Here is a 25,604-nt window from a genome sequence, read left to right on the forward strand (position 1 = left end):
CTAGTTATGCTTGTGTCGTTTCTTTTTTAGTCTCGGTGGCCTGTAGGCCTCTAAATACCTATGGGAACTAAAAGGGGCTGCCCTTTTTTCAGGTTTTATCAAAGCTACAATCTACGTATGGTGTCGCTTTTTGGTCCGTCAATGTAGTGCCAAAACGGGATCAAGAGTCCGGATCAGTTGTTAGTGCTCTTTACTATGTTTTAGCAGTGGGTTCTCGGTCACAGGCGAGGTCTTGTTTGTCCAGGGTTCGCGAAGTGTAGCTATGTCCACGAAAGATATTAATCTAGGTTGGCAGGTGTATCTGCTGTGATCTTCTATCGTAACCGTGTTTTCGCGTGCCAGATAACCTCATGTCACCGCAGAACGATGTGAGAAAGTTATGCCACAAGCATACGATTTAGCACCAACAATCGCAACAACAGCGGCATCCGTCCAGCTGTGACTAGGTCACAGGAGACAGAATTTTCGGGTCAGTTGGATCGTTTTCTTGAAGGGTTTTCAAATCATGTCTTTTTGTTCCCTAGTTTGCATAGAAGCAAACCACCACATGTTCAATCAATCATTTCTCAGACCAGACTTCTCCATCCCTTATCCGCCAATCCGGGCCAATGATCCCCCGTACCACTTTCATTTCGTTGATTCCATCCTCCTCTACGCCTCTGCCATCATGACGAAAAGCTGAACATCCCAAGATAGTACCAGAAACGAAGGAGGGAAAAAGTCGCATACGACCTGAGCGAGAAAGCTTGGATAATATTGTGAAGGAAAAGGAGACGTAAAAGAAGAGGAAGGGGAGAAGAGAAGCCGAGAACATGCTCCTCCTATGACTGTAATCATGGCCTTCCTCCAACATGACAGCACACTACCGTACGTAGCAACCCTTTCTTTGCCCACGAGAATCATTGTCGCCATAACCTGACCCCAGAAAATACCAATTCCGTGCGATGCCTTTACGCAACACTGCCCATATGTGTCTCTCCAGCGTACGAACTTGCCCCGGCAACGCTAATAGCACCACTGCCCCGGTACTCAGCCAGCTGCATGTTGCTCTCGCGAGTGCTCTGGCCCTGGCCCTGCTCCTCATCATCCTCCAAATCATCCTCATCCTCCTCCTCATCCTCCAAGTCGCTCTCGCCATCCTTGAACCCGTCATCAATCTCCAACTTGCGCAGGCGGCGACGCATATCCTCGCGCTGCTGGTCCTGCCAACGCATGAGCGCAGCGGCGGCGTGTACCTTGAAGCCGTAAACACGTGGCACGTAGCGTTCGACACTCTTGGGCGGGATCAGCGCCGGGTAGACCTGGAAGAGGATGTTGTGGAAGGAAGTGCCAAAGTAGGCGCCGTCAATGGAGGCGTGCCGCGACGACTTGGGGTTGTAGATGTCTTCGCACTTCGCACAATAGAGCTTAACCGGCTTCACGTTTGGCACGTCGGACAGGCCCATGGGCAAAAGCGGGTGTGAATGGCACATCACACGAGGGCATTTCCCAAAGTCAGCCTTTTTGTACTTTTCGAGCTAGATGGGGAAGGGTTAGCATTTTGGAGAATATACAAAAGTATATGCAGATGCAGGCGCACCATTTTCGCTAGACCCCTAGTCGTGACGATATATCGGGCATGGACAAGGCCATACAGCTGGCGGGCTGACTTCTCGATGGCCTCGCGCATCTCATCGTCGCAGTCGAGATCGAAGACATCGGTCACCAGATCCAGGGCATACTGATAATACTGAACCTCCGTGTTAAGGCCGGTAAGGTTAAAGCGGTCCGTCAGATATTCCTCGTCGATTTCGCAGAAGTACTCGTTACCACGGGATGAGATGAACTGTGCAAGAGTGTGTAAGCACATCATTGTGCCTTGCGCTTTGCATGGTCACGGGGAAACGCAGACTACGCACCCAATCCCTCCAGTAGCTGGTATAGTCACTGTCGGACTCGGTCCCGTATTCATCCATCTTGACAGAACACAGTCAAGGAGACAAGGTTGAAGGGTGTCTCAGATACCAGCGGGCGCGAATGGATATATCGACGCCGACGCCGACGGGGTTCGCGATGCGACCAAGCAGCGGGGCGTGCGGCCGAAAACCACTGTACCTACGTAGTCTGTGTTGCAGACGTTGAGGCCGACAATGGAAGCAAAAACGCGCAGCAGCGAGCAGGTGTCGGCAGCCGAGACAGATGATACCAGGGGTAGTGGCTCTGGGGAACGGGAGACAGGCGGGCGTCGTTGTGCAGGTGTGCAGGCGTGCAGGTCCGATGGTGGTTTTGCCTTGCTGAGCGTCTGCCCTGGTACACCTCCACGGAGTCCTGGATTGGAGTGCGGCTTGGTGGGGGGTCGTTGTCCCCACTCGGGCTCGCTGCATGAACAGTACGGATTAAAGGATGCACTGTGTAAACGGGCAAAGGGGGCTTTCAAAGATGTAAGTTCACAGGATGTTGGTTCGTTGATTCTGTTTCTGATAAGCAATGAGCATCTTAAGTGGTAAGTTCCGAGTCATTGAGTCAACCGTTAAGGTACTCGCAAGACTGCTAGTATGCTGCAGTAAGAGGAGCTATCCCTATGCTGATGTCAGGAACTCTTTTCCCATCAAAACAGTATGAAAACGCACAAACTCCATCGCAGCTCCTTGGCAGCCATCATCTGTATTGCCTTTAAGATCATGATCCCTATCTCTTGAACCTCATCCCATCAACAACAACAACAACAAATGGTGAAAGTTCCTGGACCTACTCAACCCAACATCCCTTGATACCCTTTAATCAGATCATCCATTGACTCGACGTATAGGTTGTCCTTGCTAAGGGTACAGCGAATGTATGGATTCTGCTCGAATGCAGAACGCCATTTCTCCCACCGGTCCTTGGGTTCTGGAGATGCCCACCCCCGAAAAGGTTGTCGTAACCTTGATAGCCTTAGGACGAAAGGGGCTAGATGAACATCTACGAGACACATAGCCTCTCCTAGGAAGTATGGTCCCTACTCATACGTGTAAGTAGACCAACTAGAAACAAGAAAGGGAATGGAAGGAATGTGAGAGAACCTACTTTTTCATCCGCAGCCTGTACGAGCTGTTCAAATTCATGCTTCAGCTTCTTCATACCTTCCTGGCGTATGTTCTCTGTTGATGCTGCTATGACGTTGAAGAAGGAGGGCACTATCCTCGTGTTGATCTTAATGACGGGTTAGTTATCACTGTCGAACCGTCGAAGAACTGGTCAGCCTGCAAGTAAACTTACAAAGTCAATCCAGAGACGGCAATTTGCGCGCAGCCTGGAATCAGACGGATGCAACGGGGGCACTGCGCCTCCTTTCTCAGGCATGGGCCTCTCTTCAAGCTGTGGTTTGGATGGTGTGCTTTTTGTCAGTGGATGGTTCTCCTACCAGTTGAGAGAATCCAAGTGTGATACTCACGTATTCAAGGATTACCGAGCTCTCAGAGCACGCCCAGTCACCCTCACGTATGGCAGGAACAAGGCCTCTCGGATTTGCCTCCAGTAAGGGTGTTGGCTTGGGCTTGCGCAGAGGGTATATTTCACAGTATTGGTAATCGAGCTTCTTCACCTCAAGAGCAATCCAGACTCGCTGTGAGAAAGGACTAACCAGTAACGCAAATCGAGGAGTCAGCTGCCCCTGTGTTCACATTTTCCGCGCATGACAGATGGGAGAAGTAGAGAAAAGAAGATACGTACCAGAAACAAGCTGAATAGAACTTGACAGGTGCCTCCTGGGACCTATTTTCAACAGTCTTCGCAGCCTCCCCAGTTGGTGTCCATATTCCACGCTCCCTTCTCCTGGCTCGTTGTAACCGCGCAGCAAACTCTCGCAGCACGCTACACTTCTTAATCTCATCACTACGTTCCAGTGTATGGGTATGTCTAGTGCTATCGCTCGCTTTCCTTCTCTTATTATCTCTCCCATCTGCCTCATCTCCCTGCTCCTTCCCTCTCTCTTCCCCAGTCTTGGCCCCGTTATGGTTTACAATCCTTTGCATCACCCAAAACGGTCTTTCTCCAGTGACTCCCCTGGCCAAGGCATCCTTCACCGGTCCACTATCCGGTGCCAGCCCGCCGCCGTCATGGTCCCTGAGCAACGACTCCAGGGAGCAGCCCGGCCCGCCGAGGTAGTGTGTGAGCTTGACCTTGACAGAACATTGATTGAGGGGCCTGGACTTGCGCTTGCGCTTCTTCTTTGGTGGCCCAGGATTGTTATCATCGTCCTCGTTGGCCTTCTTATTGGCGGAAGATGAGGGGCTTCCTCCTGCAGGCCGCCCCTTAAGCCGACAGTCGTAGTAATACGCCGTTGCGTTGCCGCCGCCGCGTTTGAGTGGTTGTGTGGAGCGGTGCGAGTAGACATTGTCGATCCAGCAGAAGTAGGTTTTGTACCTGTTTCGATTGCAGATACAGCAGCATTGTGTGAGTGAGGTCTCTTGCTTGATGATGACTTGCTATGGACGTGAGTGATGTTGGGGTTGATTAAAGGATGTTTTGGATGTGGCTTTGAAACATGCTGTCTGAGAATAATCCAGGACCCACTCACTCTTCCTCGCTCATGATAACGGGTTCATCCAAGTCGAACAGCCTGGTCCGCCATTCGACAAGGTTCGGGGGTTGGTCTGGCGCGCTGCAAGATGTATGCCTCTGGCGTGTCTGCCTGAATTTGAACCCAAGAGCATCGATATTTGCGTCTGACGCAGTAAGATCCAAGTTAGGAATCGCTGCATTAACTTCCGGCTGAGGTACGAATGCCTGTGCTAGGTTGCCGGCTGTGATGCCAGATATGTTGGCCTGGAGCGTCCCACCAGTCTCTGGTAATGGCAACGGCAGTGGACTCGAGCTATCCAGCGGACGGCTTGATGACAACGGTTCTATCTCACCGAAGATCCCATGTTGAAAAGGAGGAGCCGAGAGAGACAGAGGACTTTGGGGAGAAATCGGAGATACAGGGACTAGACCAGCAGTAACGGAAATGGGTGAAGCATTGTATACTATTGGGATGCTGGGTAAGCTCTCAGGGTGGTGAGCCGGGCTTGCAGGTACCACGCCAATAGTTGGTAAGCCTATATCTGATAATGGCGGGAGTTTCGCTTTCGAGCCACAGTCGGCCGAAGCGAAGTCCAGTATATGAAAAGGCCCGGGCTCGGCAGCGTTCGAGCACCCAGAGATCGGAGATAGGAATGGGGACGGCATTTGTATGAGGCAGAATGTTCGCACTTCCGCTTCATTCAGTGTTGTTTCGCTCTATCTCATGTGGACAGCCTGATCGACCTGCAGCCCTGCGGGGATGGGGTGACGAGATGACCCGCTGCGATGTATATGGTCTAGGGAGCGCTAACAGTCATATACAGTAGACCGTAAGCTGAACAGCACACAATGGAACGCACAGGCCAACGAATAAGATGTTAAGCCCACATCTCACCTTTTCAGCCAGTCGGATCAGCCAGGATGATTTGTTGTAACCCTTAAGGGGGTTTGATTGGCGGTATATTAGATAGCATATCATAGGAGGAAACTGTATCCTTCAATATTCGGCCTTTGCTGTCGGGAAACACCTGGACTCAGCGTGTTTGTGAGGTATCCAAACGTTGGGCATGTCTCGTCTCCTCTTCAACTATCCCAACTCACAATCTTAGCCCGGATCTTTGGTGCGAATCACTCTCTCAGGTCAGATCATGACATGCTAGCAAGACTCCCGACATCGCTTGCTGACCGACCATCCGCGTCCGAATCGGTTCCTGCAACTCTTCCTGAACCGGCTCCCCCGAGACTCCCATCAGAAGATGCATCCAACCCTCGTGAGGGCGGGTCCAAACTTGACATGAAACCATTCCTGACAGATCCATCTTCACTGTCGCACCCTCGCTGGACACGAGCAGTTGCCAGCTCCATTGCTTCTCGCAGCGTTTTCCCAGTGTCGTCAAGAGCGGCCAAGAATCGTGCGAGCTCCTTGCACAAATCCCAATCCTCTTCGAGCATAGCACGACTCAGCAGCCGCACGCTCTGCTCACTTGCTGTTGCCAACTCGTCAAACGTATGAAGAATCAAGAGATAACCACCGGCCGTCTTCAAGTTACCACGCTGCAGGCTCTCCTCGAAGAGCTCTTGCGGAGGAGGAAGATACGCGAACAAAGTGCGCCACGAGCGTACTTCTGTCTTTCGTGTGCATTGCACCACGATATCAAGATACTGTTTGAACGATGATAAAAGAGAGAGTACACGTGGGAGAAGAGCTTCCTCAGGCGTTGGCGTAGGATTTGCATCAACTTCTTCATCCAAAACATGATGAAGAAGAACTTCGAGAGCATGAGGGAAATATTCAAGATGCTCATACTGCTGTGCCAGCTGTAGAGCTTCAACAGATCTATCTGCGCTAAGCAGGAAACGCAGCGTATCAGGAAGGAAGAGCTGGGTCTGTCGAAGTCGTCAGTTTGATTGCCCCAGTAACACTCGAAAATGTGATAAATCTCTTACTCGGATCGAGAACCGGAAGAATGAAAAGTTAATATCACGGCGTTGAATCAGATCCGACTCAACTCCAAGCACGATACCCTTCTGGAGGAGGATAGAAAGGGGGTAGAAGTCGGACGCTATCGAGAATGCCGAGGGAAGTTCACGCGATGACTCTCCAGACACCGCTGCGAAGACATGCTCGATATTTGCCCATACTTTCAGCTCATCCCCATCAAACAGCCACAAGGAATTGTCGAGGATCCTCCCTCTCACTGGACTCATTAACTGATCAAGCCGAGCGGATGTTGTTTCGAAAGAACGAGGCTGATCTCTCATGTTCATATAGTATTCGACGTTGTGGGCAATGATGCGCATGTCGTACTTGAGATTGCCTTCACTGTATGATGGCCTCAAGAGCACCAGCTTGCCATCAACAAGAAATAGGACCGATGCGTGAGCAACGTCTTGAGAGGGGTCTCCCTCGAGAAGTTGGTGGTCAGGCAAACTCCAGCTAAGACCTCGGACTCGAGCCGGTGACCTCACAATGCCATGGAAGGCGATGTGTCCCGCCTCGACCAAACGGACTGAGCCGGATGTAGATGTAAAGACGTAGTGGTAAAGCAGATTTTCGTAGGTGTAAACCAACAACGAGTCCTCGCCTGTTGTGGTGATCAAAACCACGGGTGCTGGCATCTGCAGCGAAAAGGTGACGGTACCATTTTCGAGCGACGCCTCTCGAGAGTAGAGTCGCAGCTCGAATGTTCTGTTGTTCGTTTCAACGGCTGCGACTAAGATGTTCTGGTACCAACACATCCCGCCCCGGACCTGGAACTCGTTTTCCATGTCCTCGTTGCTGAATGTCTTCCATCGCCCGCTATTCACACTATAATGAGCAAGGCCTCTTTTGCCCGCCACAGCAACATAGCGACCGTCAGAAGAAACGGCTGTGCATCTGATGGGCCACTGGTTGAGCAAATAGACAGAAGGTATTCGAGTTGTGTGCCAGAGCGACGGTTCGGCAGAAATGGATGTCAAGTCCGGCAGGCCATAGCCTCTATAGACCATGATGCTTGACGTGCTCTGCAGCACGGTGCGGAAGAGATTGGCCTGATTGTAGCAGCCCGTCAAGGCACTTCGGGCCATTTCTAGCAGCCACACGGCTTCGTGCTCCCTGCTGGCAAGCAACAGATCGCAGGCCCCTCCAATCCATGCGGCATCTTGAACTCCCAACAGCCACTTTTCTTCGTTCGCGGAAGCGATAGAATGGTCGATACTAAAGCTGTTGAAGAGAAGTTTGCCATAGACACTCCAAGTAGCCCAACCCTTTTCGTAGCCGGCAAAAAGACAGTAGCCATCAGGAGAATAACTGATACTGGTTAGTTTGCCGGACACCGCAGCAGATACCGGAAGCGTATGGATGTGCGAAGGAGGAATATTGCCGGAGTAGTCGCGCGCAGAATAGACGCGAATCACACCGTTGGCACAGCCCACTGCTATAAGCGAGAAACGAGCGTTGATCATGCACCGCACAGCATAATCCTGCTCGGTCTCGGGGATATGGAAACAGTAGCCTTTGAACAGCTTCTTGGGATCAGAAGGGCTATCGTTGGAGCCAGCGTCCTGCTGGCCGGGAGTGAGCCTCTGCACCGCATAGGCCCTCCCATCGCTCGTGATCCACGTCGAAAGGTTCATGGGCCTATCGTGTGTCATCTCCTTGATCGTGACCTTCTTCTCCAGCCACCCAGCTCGGCTCAACAACTCTGTGCTCGTCTGGTTGCCCGAGCTATCGGGACTCCAACGGATACACTGCACAGCAGCTGGCTTGCGTGTTGCAACAACCAATTCATCATCAAGGGCCAGGGCGCTCTCAATCCCCGCGTCCACCTTGATGACCATTCGGAAGCGAACGCTAACATCCCTTACCCCTGACCCTTCGCCGGGTCCCCAGAGAATTTGATCGGGGGCGGCATGGCCTGGCTCTCCAGCATAGGTCTGGCGCCGACGCTGAACGTTTGTATGGTTAGGGAAATGCGGTCGGTAGATCCGCGAATCTTGATCGGTGGCTAGAGAGTATGTTATTAAGTATCCCAAGCTCGTGTGAATAACAAGGATAGCCGAGTCAGGGCGCAGCAGCAAGTTGATGTTCGTCCCATAAGTCTTGAGAGAGGACTCAGAGCGGACAACAATGGCGAGGACAACGGTCGGCTGCAAAGAAAACAGTCAGACAATGGACACCACAGACCAGAATGAACAGTTTGGGGGGAACAAGTAAGACAGGAAATATCCCACCTTTGTCTGCCATATGGTCAAGGACGTTGCTGTGATAACGGCGAACATCTGGCCAAGGCGTGCCATGCGCAGCGCGACGATGGGCTCCCGCGAAGGGAGGATTAGGGGCGCCGGCCCGTCAGGGAGGTCGGAACCGTTCTCCTCGGGTTGGTCATCATAAACGGGCTTGATGCCGGGGGTTAAAGGCGTCACTGGCGTCACTGGGGAAAAGGAGGTATCGAGAGGGGCTGCCGAGTCGGGGTACAGATGAGAGTTCGCATCAGAGCGTTGGTCAGGGTGATCGGGCTGGGAAAGGCCATCATGGGACACAATGGGGCGGAAATCGGCGTTACGGGAGCTGCTGATTGCATAGATGCGCGGGGCTCCCAGCGGCCAGTACATGGCTCCTCACTCAGCAGCTGGCGCCTTCACGGCGGCCTCGTGAGCGCATCGACAAGCTTAAAGGTTTCAATGCCGAGTCAATTCATATCGGGGGCCGTATTCATCGCAGTTGTTGATGGAAAGCAGCTACCTATTCATGGATGTTCCTGGATTGCGTAGATAGTATAAGGTTGATGGCGACAGGGGCTTGGATAAGGTCCAGAGGAAGTCGATGGGTTGGAGATCCGAGGTCCGGCTCTGCGATGGATATGTGTCTGGTGGAGCTGCAACTTGGGACTTGGCCGGGCACCCAGATGTGTCAAAGGCCCATCGTCCACTGAGAGCCACTCTATGGGGATCGAATACTCCACTGCCAAGAGAGCGAACAGCCAACCGGGGTGTTTCCTGAGTCCGCTTCTTGGCAGCCTTTCATCAACGGCACGGCGCGCTCGCGCAGCCTGCTTCATTGCTTCATTGCTTCATCCCAAAACCCTTCCGTTCCTCAGTACTTGAGTCTGTACTGTGAGATTGGGACGTCTCTTGATCTCATCCTACGCCTATTCCGTTGCTTCAATTGTATATCTGGCAGCTTGACATCAGTGAGGGAACGCCAACCAGTTGTCGTTTCCTCTCGAGTCAAAACTCGGTTGATTTGAGCGTGTTCAACAAACACTGCGCTCTCTCTGCCGGTTTCATTGCCACGGGGCTCTATTACTATTTAAACCTGCTCTTCATATGATAAGTCTTCATATCGCTTTTAGGTAAGTCCATAGAGCACCATGCTTCTGAAGTGCTTGAGAATCCTCGCAACCTCTGGATTCTTATGATCATGTTTCATCTCCTCCTGGGCCAGACCGAGGACTGCTCACGATGGGTAGGTCACAGTATCTAGGCTTTTTAAGTTCGATAACCGCAACAACACTTCCAGTCCCTTGCTGGCCAAGTATCATATACATTGGCAATGGCGCCCCCAGTTCGGTCTCGGTATAGCCGAATTCCGAAGGAGAAGTTTTCAGCCTATTTTGGTCCGCTCAAGAGCCAACCATACAATGACTCTACCTCGAGGGGAGGATCACATCACAGGTATGAGCTGACTCTAGTCACAGCACTGTGGGCAACTACATGGGAGGCTGACGGCTCATGAAACTTGTTCTCCGTCCTGTAGCCTACGCACCCTTGCCTGGAATCCTTTAGGAACCCTTATCGCAACAGGGGCTTCTGACAAGACTCTTCGTGTTTGTAAGTTTGTCTCTCCCCTAGGTCGTGCATAGGCAGGAGGTAGCATCCACGTCTGGGGCTTGGGACCCTCCCGGCAGCAGGCAAGCTGATGCGGATTGATGGGTTAGGGAATCCCGAGAAGCCAAATGTTCGCTTCTCAACGGAGCTCAAAGGACACACATCAGGCATCGAGAAAATTGCTTTCAACCCAGTCAAGGATGCAGAGCTCTGTAGCGTCAGTAATGATGGCGTTGTCAAGTTCTGGGATGTCCGAACGAAAGCATGTGTGAATGAGGTAAAGGGACTAGGCAATACCCACGCGCTTGCTTGGGCCCCTGACGGCTCATCATTGCTCGTAGGCAACAGGGTAGGCTTCCACATTACATGGCCGGTTCCTGCTCTGGCTTGGCCATGCTGAAGAAGCGCGCTGACCTAACATGGCATCATAGGCTGGCGAACTTTTCCAGCTCTTACCAACCAAGTCTTCCGTAGTCTCCTCTCACCAGCAGCCCGTTGAAACAAACCAAATGGCTTTCGCTTGGACTGGAGACAAAGTCTTTCTGCCGACAAATGAGGGCAGGGTTCGCATACTATCCTATCCTGGGCTGGAGCCCGTCCTCCATGTCAACCATGCCGTCAAGCCAGACGAGTCCACAGAGTTCACATTAAAGGGGCATACCGCCCCTTGTCTGACAGTTGAACTCTCGCCTACCGGGCGGTACCTCGCGACAGGAGGAGCCGATTCTATTATTGCCCTGTTTGATACCAAAGATTGGATCTGCCAGCGAACCGTCTCGTGCCTAGTAGGCCCCGTCAAGAGCATAAGTATGTCATCCCGCTCCTCACAGCTGAAGTGTTTAGGATCTTTATGCTCATCTAATTTTAGGTTTCACCTTTGATGGCAGCTACGTCGTTGGTGGCTGCGAGGAAGGTATGCGAGATCCCGACTTCCCCTGTCTGCAAAAACCGTTCTTAAATAGGCACCTAACTGGCTCAACAGGTTCTGGCTTGGAGGTAACCCATACAGAGACAGGTGAACACGTCCATACATTCAAAACCGCTGGCCCGTGTGAAGCAGTTGCCTGGGCGCCTACCAGATACTGCCTTGCCTACAGCGATCTAGGCGTTCTTCGCATCATTGGCCTCGACGCCGATCGCAAATGAGGTCGAGATGGAATATGGTGAGAATTTTTAACTCGAACCACTCGGTTCACTTGACATTTCTTGAGCAGAGATCTACGAAATACTGTGGCTCGGATCTCTAGTCCAGCAGACCTGCATACCTGCATCCCTGTCGGCGTCAAAACTCGACTCAGGGTTGTCACACCTACTCCAATTCCGTCTGCCGATCCTGGGATGCAGCGGTGATTTTTACCCCAAGCGTCAAAACATTCCCCTAGGTCGAGGTCGCTGAGTCGTTATTCAAAACGCATAGAGCCTGCGTGAGTGGACGCGATTCGAGGGTCTTGGCGGGGGTTAGCTATAGGGCAGGAAAGAATATCAGCACGGAGGAACTTCACCCCGACTTGCCATCGCAGCCGCCCATGTTGTAACAACGGCCACAGAATAGCAATACCAGATGTGGCTGTGCACCCCTACCCATGTGGACTCCAGATTGACGGGACGGAAATATCGCGCGGGGCCGTTGAGAATCCACGTGGAAGCGAAGCTGGAAGCACCGGATCGTCTCAAAGTCTAACTTGTAAGAGCTGGGTGTTAAAGCTAGATGCGGCAGGACGGCCATGTACTGTGTAATGCTGCAGACATAGCTCAAGAGCAAGGCCGATACCACACTACAGTTTATGGCACAGAAATTTCTTTCAGCTACGGTTCGCTCAGCATTTTCGGCCAGATATGTGAACGACCAGAGACGCTACCCTCAATGTTTGGCATCAGTCGCCGTCCACGCTTGCTTCTCACGCAATTACAACTGATGTCAAAACAAGACTTTGAGGCATGCGCCATGGACATTTGCAAATGAACATATGTACTGCTTTGAAATACACCGGTAAGGCTCACCGAGCATTTCTCAGCCCATGCGCAGATGGGCGAAGCCTCTGGAACTACTTTCCGGCTGTGCTATTAATAATCCACACAAGTTGGCAAGATGCAACCCTATCCGGTAACAGGAGTTTACAAACGGTAGTCCCTGACCCAAAGCCAAGCATGCGTACGGATTGGTAGGTAACACTTGCAGCCTTGACCGCAGATGATCGAATCATCGAATGGTATAAGCCATAGCTGTCAGTCCAAGGTATCAGTTTGCTCGACATGCCGACTCGATACATCTAATGTATCCGCCATGTTGCTAAATGTGTTCCGAGCCATAGCGGCAGTATCCAGAACTACGTAACCTCTATATCAACGCAGTTACTACTGCGTACAAGGACACAGTAACCTATCCGCCTATCCCATACTGTGTAGATTTAGTTCAAAAAGCCTGGAGCTCTACAGCGCTCATAACGCTCATATCCATCCCCACATCGCCGTAGCGTGACTATGACGGCCTGGTACCCTCGTGTACACCTTGCATCCACAACAAGCTCAAGGAGGCTGCGCTTTGTGACATATTCATTGGCCCGCTTGACCTTGCATGTGGAGCTCTTAAAAGAGACGAATGCCTGTCTCGAAGCAACACTGTGCGGCTAACCTCCCATCTGATCCAGTTGTAGATTGCTCGCCTGTATCTCAGGCCAGGCCTTTATACATTGCTGCTCCCAGGCGAGTAGAGAAATGGCATTGCTCTTGTCTCACAGATTGTTTCCCTAATTCAAACTTAGCCAAAGACGACCAATTTTCGACTTTTTGTTCGGCCGTCTGAGACCTCGTGCCCACGCTGCCAAGGTTGACCAACACGTGTGAGACACTGAAGCTCAGGAAGACTGGCAAAGGAGACACGGAGCAAGCGGGTGGTCCAATCATATACAGCGGAGTCCGAAAGTAGCGAATCCTTCAGCACCATCTTTGTTCCACGACTCGTGCTCGAAAACATTTCAGCTCTAGCTTTAGACTGGCTACCGTGTATCTTCGTGCAATTCTCTAAAGAACTTCAAACTCGGACCGTGACGGCACAGACTACGCAGGGCGACTGCTGTCTCTGTGCGGCGCTGGTTGTGAAAATATTCGACGGCCCCTGAGGCATGGGACGCACTTCTCTCATACACTCAAAGCCGGAAAACGACCAATAAGCCGCAGCTTGAGCTTGTCGACCACCGTCGCCCTGCATCTTGACACAGAGAGCACAGTCGGCTTATCTTGTCTTCGAAAAGAAGTGTGAACCGCACAGGAGGGGTCTGCGCAAGCCATCATCATGTCGTCCTCTTCAGAAACATCACCGGATACCATCATGGTATCGGCAGAACAGCGATCCGAAGCCCCCCACAACAGTGACACCGTCCCGGTCGAGGCACCTGCTGGGGGCAATCAGAATGTGCCGAAGCCGAAGAGGCTGGCATGCCAGCTCTGCCGCAAGAGAAAGCTGCGGTGTGACGGCCTTAAGCCCAGCTGCAGCACGTGTGCACGCCTCGGTCACAAGTGTGTCTACGATGAGGTCCGCAGGAAGAGCGGCCCGAAAAGGGGCTATGTGAAGGCGTTGGAGGAGAGGCTGAGTGCGTTGGCCCCCAATTCCTCTTACTTAGCCCTGAGCACTATGATCCGTTAAGACCGATCATGATATGTGCGACTGACCCAATCTTGAACTGTAGAGCAAGTCGAGACCTTGTTAAAAAACCAGGAACTGTCGTCTGCATCAAATGCGGACGGAAAAGGGTTGGGCCTGGGTGTCAACAACATAGCGACACCATCTCCGAATCAACGACCGGCTGGAACTCCAAACTTCGGAGTGACGGACCCGGCACTCGGGATGTCCAACAGTCCAGGTATGGACCGCTGGCGCTTCGCTGGCAACTCTCCCCATGCTCCTGAAGATTTTAACTTCAGCGGGAACGTGGATATGGGGTTGGGTGTGGACCCCAACCTCACCATGGAGATGATCAGCCTGGGTTTGGAGGAGCCGTTGCCCACACAAGAGACCATCGATGAGCTGTAAGCGATATCATCTACTTTCTGCAATAATATTAGACTGACCGGGTCCCCAGACACCAAATCTACTTCGAAAAGATCCATCCCTCGGTCCCTATGATCCACAGGTACCGCTATCTCGCAGCCATGAACCTGTAAGTTTCACGCCGGCAACAAAGCTATTGCACACACTTCTAATCCTGTTCGGCAGGGCCCCAACACAACGGCCTCCCGTGTGCCTGCGTTACGCCATGTGGACGCTGGCTTGTTCGGTCTCGGAGAATTTGCATACTCTTAAAGACCTCTTCTACCAACGGGCTCGCAAGTACCTCGAATCTGACTACATTAAGGGGTACGGAGAGCACATGATCTCTGTTGCCCATGCCCAAACCCATATCCTGCTTGCCGTGTACGAGTTTAAATGGATGTACTTCCCTCGTGCTTGGATGAGCACTGGGTCTGGTGTTCGATTGGCACAGATGTGAGTCCTCACAGAGCTGTCTTGAGAACAAGAGCGAGAGGCGTTTTTTCTAACAGGTTGAACAGGATCGGTCTTCATCGTGTCGATGGAGCTGGCCTTGATGTTAAGCAATGTCTACCCCCAGCACGAGACTGGACTGAGAGGGAAGAGCGGAGGAGAACGTTTTGGATGGCCTTTTGCCTGGATCGCTTCGCCAGCATCGGCACCGGCTGGCCCCTGATGATTGATGAGAAGGACATCTCGACGAACCTACCCACTTCTGAAGAAGCATTCGAGCTCAGCCGGACTGAGCAAACGTCGACACTGGAAGATGCCATGACGCCAGCGGGCGCAGGAAGGCTGTCGCCATTTGGCAGCGTAGTACTCATGGCTTGCTTATTTGGCCGGAACTTGATGCACCTGCACCGTCCCAATGCCGATGATCGCGACGATGACCTGAACGGCGAGTTCTGGAAGCGGCACAGGCAGATGGACAATATACTGCTCAACACTTCGTTGTGCTTGCCGTCGTCGCTGAAGTTGCCGAATGGCCTGGGCAATCCCAACGTTGTGTTCACAAACATGTGCATCCACACTTCAACCATCTGCTTGCACCAAGCTGCCATCTTTAAGGCGGATAAGAACCGTCTGCCGGCTTCTGTCAGCTCAGAAAGCAAAGTTCGTTGTATCACTGCCGCGAACGAGATCGCAAGCATCATGAGGATGATTTCGCATCTCGATCTCTCATCGGTATGATACTGGAAGAAAGCTTGGAACTGTGTGAAGCACCCGGCTAATTGATTCGGCAGATGAACCCCTTTATTGCCTTCTGTCTCTACGTCTCTGCGCGAGTGTTCATTCAATATCTCAAGAGCAGACCAGACGACAGCAAAACAGCTGACTCTTTGCGCTTCCTCCTCTCCGCCATGAACGCCCTCAAGAGGCGAAACCCACTTACTGAGTCTTTTCTGGTCCAGTTGGACGTTGACCTCGAGGCTCTTGGTGTTCGCATTCCTAAACTTAGAAATGCCTTCCCGCGCAGCACCGACAGCGTAAGCATCGGTCTCCGTTACACACATGGATGCTTTGACAATGGTACTAACGACTCTCCAGCCAAGCTCACCAAATCAAATGCCACCAGGCCTGGCAAACCGGTCCAAGAATCCAGGTATCTTCGGCTACAGCAACGAATGCCATTACATGAAAGTGCCAAACGATGACGGCAACCCGGCGACTGCCCCAGACCTGATCGAGGTCGACCCGGTCGTTGTGCCCGACCATGGCTTTCCTTCTCCAAACATGCCACATCACCACCAGCCATCAACCACAACCCTTCCGACTCGCGAACGAAGCCAAACCGCTTCCTCTTTCTTGTCCACCCATCATAACATGATGCACCCGTCTCAGTATCCGAGCTTCATCCCCGACTTGGACACGGCAGCCACTTCCGGCACCGACTTAGGCGCGGCAAATACTCCGGATGGCCCATCTTCCTCATCGTCGAATCGCCCTACCCCAGGATCAAGCACAACAGCTTCTGAGCATCACCCGCAACACGGCCACACGCTCACGCCTGGGAGTAACCTCCCCGCAACCAACGGTTCAGCCAGGACATCCTCTTTCGACACCAGCCCCGCGCTTGTTAACACCGCTGGGCCAACAACCGCCAGTAGTTCGGCGACGGCTGTTCCGACTACCACGAGTGAGCTTAACAGGAGCATTGAGGCGTTTTTCAGCAACGATCCGTCTGCAGCGTTCGGGAATGGGGACACTCGCGGGGCGAATGGCGCTGCTGCGGGTGGTGCTGGTGGTTGGCCGGATATGACGGCCGGGACGGGGGTTGCCGAGGGAATGTTGCGGTCGATGATTGGTATGGAGGGGATTGAAATTTCTTGGGATGGGAGTTAGATGGGAAACTTGTAGGAGAGCTATGATACCATCCATGCTGCTGTGTATCTTGATTTTCTCAGTACAGATACGATTTGAATTACTGGATGTTTTTGGGTATTTTAAGGTCTTGGGGAGCAAGAAGGTTATTACCAGAGTTATGTTTACGTGCCTCTAAACTGAGTTTACGAGACTTCAAGGGTTGACTTTTTGTCGATCTATCTTCGAAGGAAGGAAAAAAAGTTGGAAAAGTAGACACGCCATGCAGTTGGTATTGGATAGAAACATGATATCACCAAGGTCAAGCTGCTTTCCTACGCACGACCCTGGCGTCTATACAACTCAGCAAGCCAAAAAAAAACGACCTGGGTGCCAACAGCGCCCGAGAATGAGCCGTTTGAAGCTCTGGATATCCCAAAATCAAGTACTTAGTCTCAGTGGCTGATCTCTAGGTCAGATGTGCCAAATTGTGCTAATAAGACCCATAATGAGATGGATGGATACTGTGTTACATGGCACCCGTCGATCTCCTGGCATGCTGGCATAGCCTCTACGTCACATAAACCAGAGTTAGAACTTTGGGGTAACACCAGAACATGATTCCGAGGATTGTCGGTACCTAAAAAACAAAAACCTTGGAACTTGTGCGCTCTGAGATTGGGACATGCCGCACAGGTTCACGACCTTTTCTGATCGCTCAAGATTTATTCTGAAAAAAAAAAAGCTTGGAATAGACTCATTAAGATATGCCGGTATAGATAGTTTACGATAGTTCAAACCGGTTTGTGCAATAACAGGCAGTAAGGAGAGTAGCTCGATCAGAGCATTTATGATGAATGGTTGATGATGCTGCTGTTTCCTTCGCTTATCTGTATGTTGCGACAGGCACTCACATTTACGTACTTACTACACAAACACTCAATAATCGCGCTGAACCCGTTGTGAAGTGAATGAAAAAAAAAAGAAGAAAAGAAAGAAAGAAAAGGCAGCATCGGGTTACCAATATACAGCCATCAACCTCCCTTTCAACCTCAGCCCCAACGCTCAAATCCATCTCACCACACCCCCTCTTCCTCCATACACATCCTCACCATCTCAAACTGCTCATCCGTCCGACAAACCAATACCCTCTTCAACTTCTCATTCTCCCCTTCCTTCCCCACATCCCACACGACAACCCCTTCCTCACGAATCTGCTCATTCCTCTCCTCGTCAATCTCAAACCCAAGACATCCCACTAACTTCACAATCTCCCTCCTCAACTCAGCAGAGCGTTCACCTATCCCTCCAGCAAACACCAACGCGTCGACCTTTCCTTCCAGCGCAACATAGTACGAACCGATATAGTTTGCCACGCGGTTGGCGAAGAGGTCGAATGCCAGGCGCATAGAAGGGTTAGAGTCACGGTTCTTGGTAATGGTGCCGAAGTCAGTTGTGCCTGTGAGTGCTTTCCAGCCGGAGTCGAGATTTAGGATGGCCTCGGCGCGGGTGAGATGTAGGTGGGAGGTTGAGAGGTGGGAGAGGCGCGAGACGTTGGAGGTGTAGTGGAAGACTAGGCTACAGAGTGTTAGCGAAGACGTGTAAAAGGGGGTTTTGTTTGGGGGAGGGGAAACTGTACCTAGGGTCTAATGTACCACTTCTTGTGGCACCGGGTAACCCAGCCAAGGGGGTCAAACCCATGCTGGTGTCCCAGCTTTTGCCTGCTTTGATAGCACAAGCACTAGCCCCAGATCCAAGATGCAGAGCGATCATGTTGACTTTGTCCCTATCTTTCCCTAGATACTCTGCGACCGCCCTTGTGATAAACGAGTAGCTGATCCCATGGAAGCCGTACTTTCTCAACCCCTTCTTCCTCGCCACCTCCGGGTTGATGGCATATGTCCTGATATGCTCTGGAATGGTGGCATGGAATTGGGAGTCGAAGCAGGCAATATTCTTCGCTGGAGGAGATAGCTCGTCAATGCACCAACGGACAATCTCAAGGGCGGGAGCATTGTGCAGAGGCGCCAAGTCGGCCAGGTCCTCGAGGTGGTGCAGCGTGTCGTCGGTGATAAGCTGCGGGCGGGCATAGTCGCCGCCGTGGACGATGCGGTGGCAGACTAAGGATATGGAGTCTCGGGAGGGAAGGTCAGGGAGATCAGGGTCGGAGAGGAATACGCTGAGGATGAGATTGAAGGCAGAATTTTGGTCTGTGACATTTTTGTGCCCTCCTTCTTCTGAAAATTCCTCGGCAGCTCGATTGTTGACGATAACTTCGCCATTGCGGAGGTACTTGAGCTTGGCTGGGGGGGAAGTCAGGCCGCTCACCTGGGCTTCGGCCAACTGCACAGGGAATTGGTCTGGCTCGGCAGCGAAAATGGAGACTTTGACGGATGAGGAGCCAGCGTTGACGGCGAGGATGATCTTTCTCATTCTTACGGCTGAACTATAGACAACTGCGGGTTGTTCATTTATGATGAACTCGACGTACTCTCATCGACATGTCTCCCAGCCGCCAGGCTCTCCCTTTATTTACTTCGCCAATGCCAACCATCCAGTAGAACGACGTCCAAAACAAGCGAGCCACAGCTCAAGAAATCATAACATGCCGTCTCCCACCCGCCTCACCTCCCTCTTCAACCACCCGACAGGCAATCACGGCCGCCGGCGACAAACACCGTCAGACCATGCATGACCCAGCCCAATTCAACTTTCGCCTATCACGTATCAACAGCTCATGAGAGCTATCTAGATGTGTTAATGTTCGCGAAGGTGTCAGAAAGGGCGGCGATATGCATGGCCATGACGGTCAGGTGAGGGAGGTAGCATCGTCGTGGGCGGCAGACAAACCGAAAAGTACATGGATTCGTACATGGCACGGCATTCGATTGGCTTGGCTTGACACTTCTGCGATGGCGATAACAAATGGGAAGGGAAATACAAGCCGAAGAGAGAGTTGCAGACGGGGAGTGAAAGTGGCGTGGGTTGCCAGGGCTGGAAATCCTGTGGGAAACACGGGGGGGGAGGGGGAGGAGGACTGGGCTGGCCGGCGGCGGCAGACGGTCTACCCTTGCCCGACTATCGCTGCGGCCTTGACTTACATAAGAGTCTCCTGTCTCACTTCCCTTTTGGGTGGCAGCGACGTTGACACTTGACAACTCTTGTTCCTGCCTTGAGAGCGGAGAATCAGACGAGGGGTGCCTGGCGATGACGTCGTCGTATGCTTGGCACACTGATTAGATGCCGAACATGTCAATCAGCAACCAATCACAAAGCTCAAGTGGTATCCCTGGTGGGACCTTTCCGAACTGTTGGTCTTGGCCTCGGGGTGGTGAGACCGAAAGACCACGAGAGACCCGCATCCGCACACATCACACCCGCAGTCCCACACGACGACTTACGACGCATGTCGACGATGCCGAGACTCGACCTAAGTCGAGGATCGAAAAGATCGAAAACATGGAAAACATGCATGCCATTGACTACCTGTTACCAGACCCTCGACTACGACATATGGGCAAACCCTTACATTTACTCTTAAACGACAACGGAACAAGTACGTAAACCAAACATTATATTGAGCACCCTAGATGTTAATGAGTTTTTGCCGTCCGTATATTGTCGCCCGTAGATTATCGCCCCCAAATTGCCGCCGTCTATCCTTCCCAGTCCATTCTAGCTCATGACGATGTCGCCATCACTATCGTTATTCCACTCAGGCTGCTTATCCTTATCGGCAGCCTCGCCGTTCATCTTCCGCCGTTTACCCCTTTGATTTTCATCTCCGTTATCCTCGTTGTTGTCTTCCCCACCGCTCTCCTCTTCCCACTCCCTCTTCCTCATCTGGTTCACCTCCTCACACGCGGCAATTAACATATCTAAACCGTTCGCCGGGCGATTCACCGGCATCAAGTGCCTAAGCCGGTCCGGGACGGTCAGCAGTCGGTCGCTCGGCGAGGGGCTTCGAGCACGCTGAGTTTGGGTCAACAAGAAAGCCGGAGTTCCCCAGCCAACGGGCTGCCAGTTCTCTGGCTCACGAGGCCGGAAACCGATGTAGCCATGGGCCGGTTCTGGTTCTCGAGGCTGGTAACCATAGTAACCATGGTAACCATGCCCCTGCACTAGCTGGGGAGGCTGCCCCGGGCGACCCTCTGGAATGCGCAATGGAGGGAGAGCCGTCGTCCAGGAGCCAGGCCGCTGGATCTCGGAGATGGCCGGCAAGCGCCGCTCAGGAGGGATATCTCCATACAGTTTGGGGAAGTACTCTTTGTTGTCATTGTCGTTAACATTACCGCTAGAGTGGGACCGTTGCGATGGCCGAACCAGGGGCGAGTGAAACGAGGCAGGCGAGGTTAGCGCGGTACTCGGCGATGACGGTGACGCAGTCCTGAGCGGATTGGAGATTCTCGGCGTGGGTAGCACCGATCCTGGTGTTGTGCTTGGTGCTAGAGACCCACTGCTCACGCGCGAAGTTGTGGTGGTTTGGGTCACGGAGGAATCGGTTGAGGCACGGCGACTATTCACCGTGATTGAGGCGCGAGCAGAGCGAGTCGTAGTGCCAGTCTGGTTCGTCTCGTTCCTGAAGTGCGTCTTGTAATGTTGCTTCATGTTATCGTTACGCGTGAACTTCTTCGTGCAGCCGGGATATTCGCAAAGGATGTTCTTCACGCCAAGATGGATCTTCGAGTGCCGGGACGCGTGGCCCGACGTTGTGAAGGTCTTATCGCAGTTCAGCTTCTGGGCATACTTGCACGGGTACCGCTTCTTTTGCTTGGGAGCTGCTGTGTCGCGCTGTCCGTTGACAGCACGAGATGGCTGCTGCTGGTTTTCCATTTCTCCCTTCTTCGGCTCAGCCTTGGAGGGAGTAGCAGTCTGCCCGCCTTGGGCCGAGCGCAGGTTCATGCGAGAAGAGGATGCAGAGGAAGTTCCCTGACCTCCGTTGCTGTTAATTGGGGTGAACGTACGGCTAGTGGGCAGTGGCGTCCGGAAAAGTCGAGCCAGAGTAGTGGGACGGGGGGACTGAGTCTCGTTGCCGTTAGACTTGGTCTTCTCGCTGGACTTGGTCTTGTCCTCGGAATCGTTCTTGTTCTTGGACTCGGCCTCGTCGCCGGACTCAGCCGGGGAGACAGGAGTACGAACTGAGGACCCCTGTTCGGTGTTTTCTTCGATGCTGCTCGCGTCCACCACCCTGATACGGGACCCCTTTGGCCAGTAGGTGACGATAATCTTCTTGCGCGGTTGCTTGTCAGACATCGTACAGAGAGCTCGCAAAAGCAGTCGACAAAGCGGGGATGAAGACAGTGTCGATGAACAGATCAAGGGTATAGGGAATGGTGGGTTAGGAGCGAGAGAAGGGATGAGAGTGAGAGGAGGGTAAGGTTGGTCGTGTTAGGGTTAGGAGTTCAGGAGGGAAGAGAGCGGGTGGAAGGGCATTACTTTTATGTGGAGGATTCTCACGAGATCAGAAGGTCGAGTTAGGGATCACAGATCAGCTGCCAACTTGATTGTCTGGGCGCAGCGTTCAGATTGAGGTGATTCGGCAACTAGGGGCAGATAGGGTATTTAGATCACAAGAATCGAGTCCAGGAGGACTAAATAGGGGTCAAAATGGACGAGTTCCGTACAGCACGAGCTACCTGAGGAAAGCTCGTGTGCCCCGAGCTCCCGCAGGCCAGCCTGTGATTAGGGATTATGATTCGAGAAAAGAGGGAAATGATTCGTTTGATCGTAACTAGGACGTCTTTGAGCATGCGCGCGCGTGCTTTTGAAATGAATGTAGAAAATAGGTGAAAATGGGAATAAGGGAGCTTGAGCCGCATGGCATCACATTACATCCGATCTGATCTCATTTGGCCCTTGTTCTCGTCCTCATCCTCATCCTCACCCTCGGTGTCTGAGCCCGAAGCCCCGTATGGGTCTAGATCTGAGTGTGGTCTAGATCTGGGGTTTGATCCCGTTGCTCGGGCAATTAGAGGCACACACAGAGCAGACGGCCAGGAAGATAGGTATTTTACGCTACATCCAACCATAGCTACCGATACGCTGAGGATGCCGGGCTGCTTGTCCTAACCCCGGCATTGGCTCCGTGCATCACCGTGAGGTGACGAGACCCGATGATCTGGGGGGGGAGGGGCGTTTGTTTAGCAAGAACTCCACTTGGTTGCATCAGTGCCCACCAGTTTCCACGTCTCTCCCCACCTTGTGCCTGTTTCTGAGCGGGGAGGGTGTGCGGGTGACGATGACTTCGTTCTTGGGGTGTCCGGGCGTGACCCTGGGTCCATTCGGTCGATGGGTTCACCTATTTCAGCCCGGCCAGGCAGACCGGTACGTGTACGCGTTTTTTTTCTCTCTCTGATTAGGGGCTGAATATGCATGGCTTTTCCCTCCTTTCTGAGATGCTTATCCTAGGAAAAAAAATAAAAAAAATCTCGTCCGATGTTGTCTAATTTCATGTGATCTTTTGTGATTTTGGAGGCATTATTATAGCTGAATTAAGAAGTTTGATTCTCTAATTTTCTGCAGGTGAAGTTAATTCAATACATGTACAATCTAGGTACGTAGGGATCTGTGCATGTGAAGTGTAAGTCTTCAATCTCGTCACTTGGACGTAGAAGGCCCATGCTAGAGAGAAGTGGCGGGGTCTGAAAGGACGCCGAGTCCCTCTTTGATCCGATATCTAATGCCAGGGCCTGGCGCCTGCATCTCAAGTGAGATAGTCTGTAGACGACGGCATTGAGATGTTCTCAGGGTATTGTCAGAGCATAGATATTAAATTGGTCAATGGTGTTCGACCCGCATTGTGGTCTGGACTCTGGAAGCAACCCTCGGCCCCCTCGGTTCAACTGTCAGCCAGCCGCTGTCGAAAATTGACTCTTGCGTAAGAGTCGAACATTTCATTGCCCGTGAATTCAACCCCAGTGCACACATCCATTTGTCATCTTTCAGTCCTCACTCCATCATTGCTACTGCAAGAGATACCCTCAATCTCTCAAGATGATGACAAGCCACGACAGAACTCCTTGACCCATGCTTCTGCAACGACTGGCATGTGAAAAGGCTATAAAGATGCGGAAAACGGCTAGCAGTTGTCTAGAAGATACTACATGGGTACATATCCAAGCATTTTTGTAGAGCCCAGATCTCGTCGTTGATGTATCTGGCCGAGTGAACCCTAAGATCCAGGTCCCCGCGCGGCCAGAGGCTCACGGAGCGCTGACTAAGGAGGGTGTTGATGTGGATGGAACAGGAGTGGAAGTGGGTAAGGAACCCCTAGCGTTTCCTGGCCAGAAACCACACGCCCAGTTTTCCACCAAACACCAACCGGTGGGTCTGCCTTAAATGGGCGGGGAACTTAGCCGGCCCACCCACCTATCCGAGGACCCCTCCCGTCTTCCTCCTTCTTGCCCGAGTCCAATCCGTCCCTGTTGAACCCTTCTATCTTGTTACCGCCCAAATATCTTCAAAGCCCAAGTCAATTTTGGACCAACCTTACAATTCGTCGAACCATGCTGTCAATATGGATGTCCCGGTGTCTCCCTGCTTGCCGTCACAGGCTTGGGCCCGCTTCATCACTGTCTTGGCACGATCTGGGATCGCGACACGATGACGTCAATGGCTCCAGGGCAGCCAAGATCGCACACCTTTTGAAAAGCGGGGCCGGGTCATTCCCAGTTTGGAGTTGAAGATCCATCTGGTGATTGGTCGTCCGGGTGCAGTCGGGTCCTGATATCAACCGTCAAGTCACAGTCGTTGGAACCCATTGCGAGCAAATGGCTGCGAATGCTATCAGGTTTGTATGGAGGGAAAGACGCCTGATGCAGTGATGTCCGCGGATGGAGAACATGCAGATCAGGAGGGGGCAATGTTTTCAAGCAGCGGTTGTTAACAGCACTGTGGTTGGCTGGTCTGGCAAAGATGCAAGCGAGGTCCCTGCAGCTGCTTCACACCGGTAGCCTCGCAAATGTGTTTTCATACGAGCTGGACAGGTTCTGGACCCTTTGTTCATGTTTTCGTCGTATGCCATGTTAGTCTTTCTATGTATACGGATATAATGATATCTGCGGAATAATTTATAAGATTATTATCCCGTACAGCCCATGTGTAAGTCGTGTCGATGTCAGATACACCATACACCTGTGCACCGCCTGAAATTTAGTCAAGAAAAGCGCCATGCGCAGACAGCCGGACGACCGACGGTAAGCTTTCGCGAAGCCTTGGAAAGGTACATATGTACGTCTCATCGTTGTCGGTGGGGCACCCTTTGCAGAGAATCCTGCCAGAGCTCGAATCCAGGATATGTCCAGGCGAATCGATGCTTCCATGATAATCGATGCGCAAAGTTTGCAGTTGCAGTATATTTAGCATGCTTGGATGGTGAGACGGAATGATCCCAAAATACAGAGAGTGAAAAACAGTATCTTGAGAAGAGCGACGCTAAAGGTGCATCCTACTCGATGAAGCTCCGTACATACCTCTAGGTAGAATTTTAGACAGAGCCGTCCCTGACGGGACATGCGGGGTCTTGCTGCGTCGAAGCTTCGTAGGGTCCATTGGCTACCCCCGCTCCGCAGACGCGACCGGTGAGGTCCCGACCGGGACCATTCCATTTGTGGGGATACCAGGGCCTCTGGATCCTTCGACAACTTTCCTTCTCGCGGGAGCGACCTGTTCCAGCCTCCTTAAAAGAGCTTCGATCGGCTTCACGGAACTGACCTCTGTTAGAAATGACATACCTTAGACTGAATGAGATTTAAAAAAAACGCGGTTCTATATGGGATTCAGTCGTTATAGCTCTTTGCGTCTTCAACAGAGAGCGCATGGATATGCTGACTTGGTTGGAATTACTGCTGATCGAGCTTGGGAGTTTAATGATCACCAGGGCTCTCCATGATGTACACCTGCCAGACTGTCCGGACGCAGTTCTCCGCCGAACCCATCGGTCTCT

General features: G+C 52.3%; 5 protein-coding genes across 5 annotated transcripts; 2 read left to right on the plus strand and 3 right to left on the minus strand.

Moving 5' to 3' along the window:
* Positions 1-950: 950 nt before the first annotated feature.
* Positions 951-9,117, minus strand: CTHT_0010000 (enzyme regulator-like protein; the record flags this gene model as incomplete). Its single annotated transcript, XM_006691460.1, has 12 exons — positions 951-1,517; positions 1,580-1,825; positions 1,899-1,955; positions 2,099-2,307; positions 3,102-3,171; positions 3,238-3,336; positions 3,413-3,596; positions 3,691-4,383; positions 4,538-4,685; positions 5,712-6,408; positions 6,469-8,652; positions 8,737-9,117. 12 exons carry the CDS (start codon positions 9,115-9,117, stop codon positions 951-953), a joined length of 5,535 nt encoding a protein of 1,844 aa, XP_006691523.1.
* Positions 9,118-10,057: 940 nt separating this feature from the next.
* On the plus strand, positions 10,058-11,478 carry CTHT_0010010 (WD40 repeat-containing protein; the record flags this gene model as incomplete). Its single annotated transcript, XM_006691461.1, has 6 exons — positions 10,058-10,179; positions 10,262-10,335; positions 10,443-10,681; positions 10,764-11,139; positions 11,201-11,245; positions 11,315-11,478. 6 exons carry the CDS (start codon positions 10,058-10,060, stop codon positions 11,476-11,478), a joined length of 1,020 nt encoding a protein of 339 aa, XP_006691524.1.
* A 2,146-nt stretch (positions 11,479-13,624) lies between these two features.
* On the plus strand, positions 13,625-16,702 carry CTHT_0010020 (uncharacterized protein; the record flags this gene model as incomplete). The annotated part of the gene is made up of 7 exons (XM_006691462.1): positions 13,625-13,922; positions 14,019-14,358; positions 14,412-14,489; positions 14,546-14,815; positions 14,881-15,544; positions 15,604-15,846; positions 15,908-16,702. 7 exons carry the CDS (start codon positions 13,625-13,627, stop codon positions 16,700-16,702), a joined length of 2,688 nt encoding a protein of 895 aa, XP_006691525.1.
* Positions 16,703-17,736: 1,034 nt separating this feature from the next.
* On the minus strand, positions 17,737-19,093 carry CTHT_0010030 (phosphotransferase-like protein; the record flags this gene model as incomplete). Its single annotated transcript, XM_006691463.1, has 2 exons — positions 17,737-18,238; positions 18,300-19,093. 2 exons carry the CDS (start codon positions 19,091-19,093, stop codon positions 17,737-17,739), a joined length of 1,296 nt encoding a protein of 431 aa, XP_006691526.1.
* Positions 19,094-20,335: 1,242 nt separating this feature from the next.
* On the minus strand, positions 20,336-21,913 carry CTHT_0010040 (uncharacterized protein; the record flags this gene model as incomplete). The annotated part of the gene is made up of 1 exon (XM_006691464.1): positions 20,336-21,913. One exon carries the CDS (start codon positions 21,911-21,913, stop codon positions 20,336-20,338), a length of 1,578 nt encoding a protein of 525 aa, XP_006691527.1.
* Positions 21,914-25,604: the final 3,691 nt, after the last annotated feature.

The sequence above is a fragment of the Thermochaetoides thermophila genome (assembly GCF_000221225.1).
Source record: "Thermochaetoides thermophila DSM 1495 unplaced genomic scaffold scf7180000011812, whole genome shotgun sequence".
NCBI classification, from domain to species: Eukaryota; Fungi; Ascomycota; class Sordariomycetes; order Sordariales; family Chaetomiaceae; genus Thermochaetoides; species Thermochaetoides thermophila.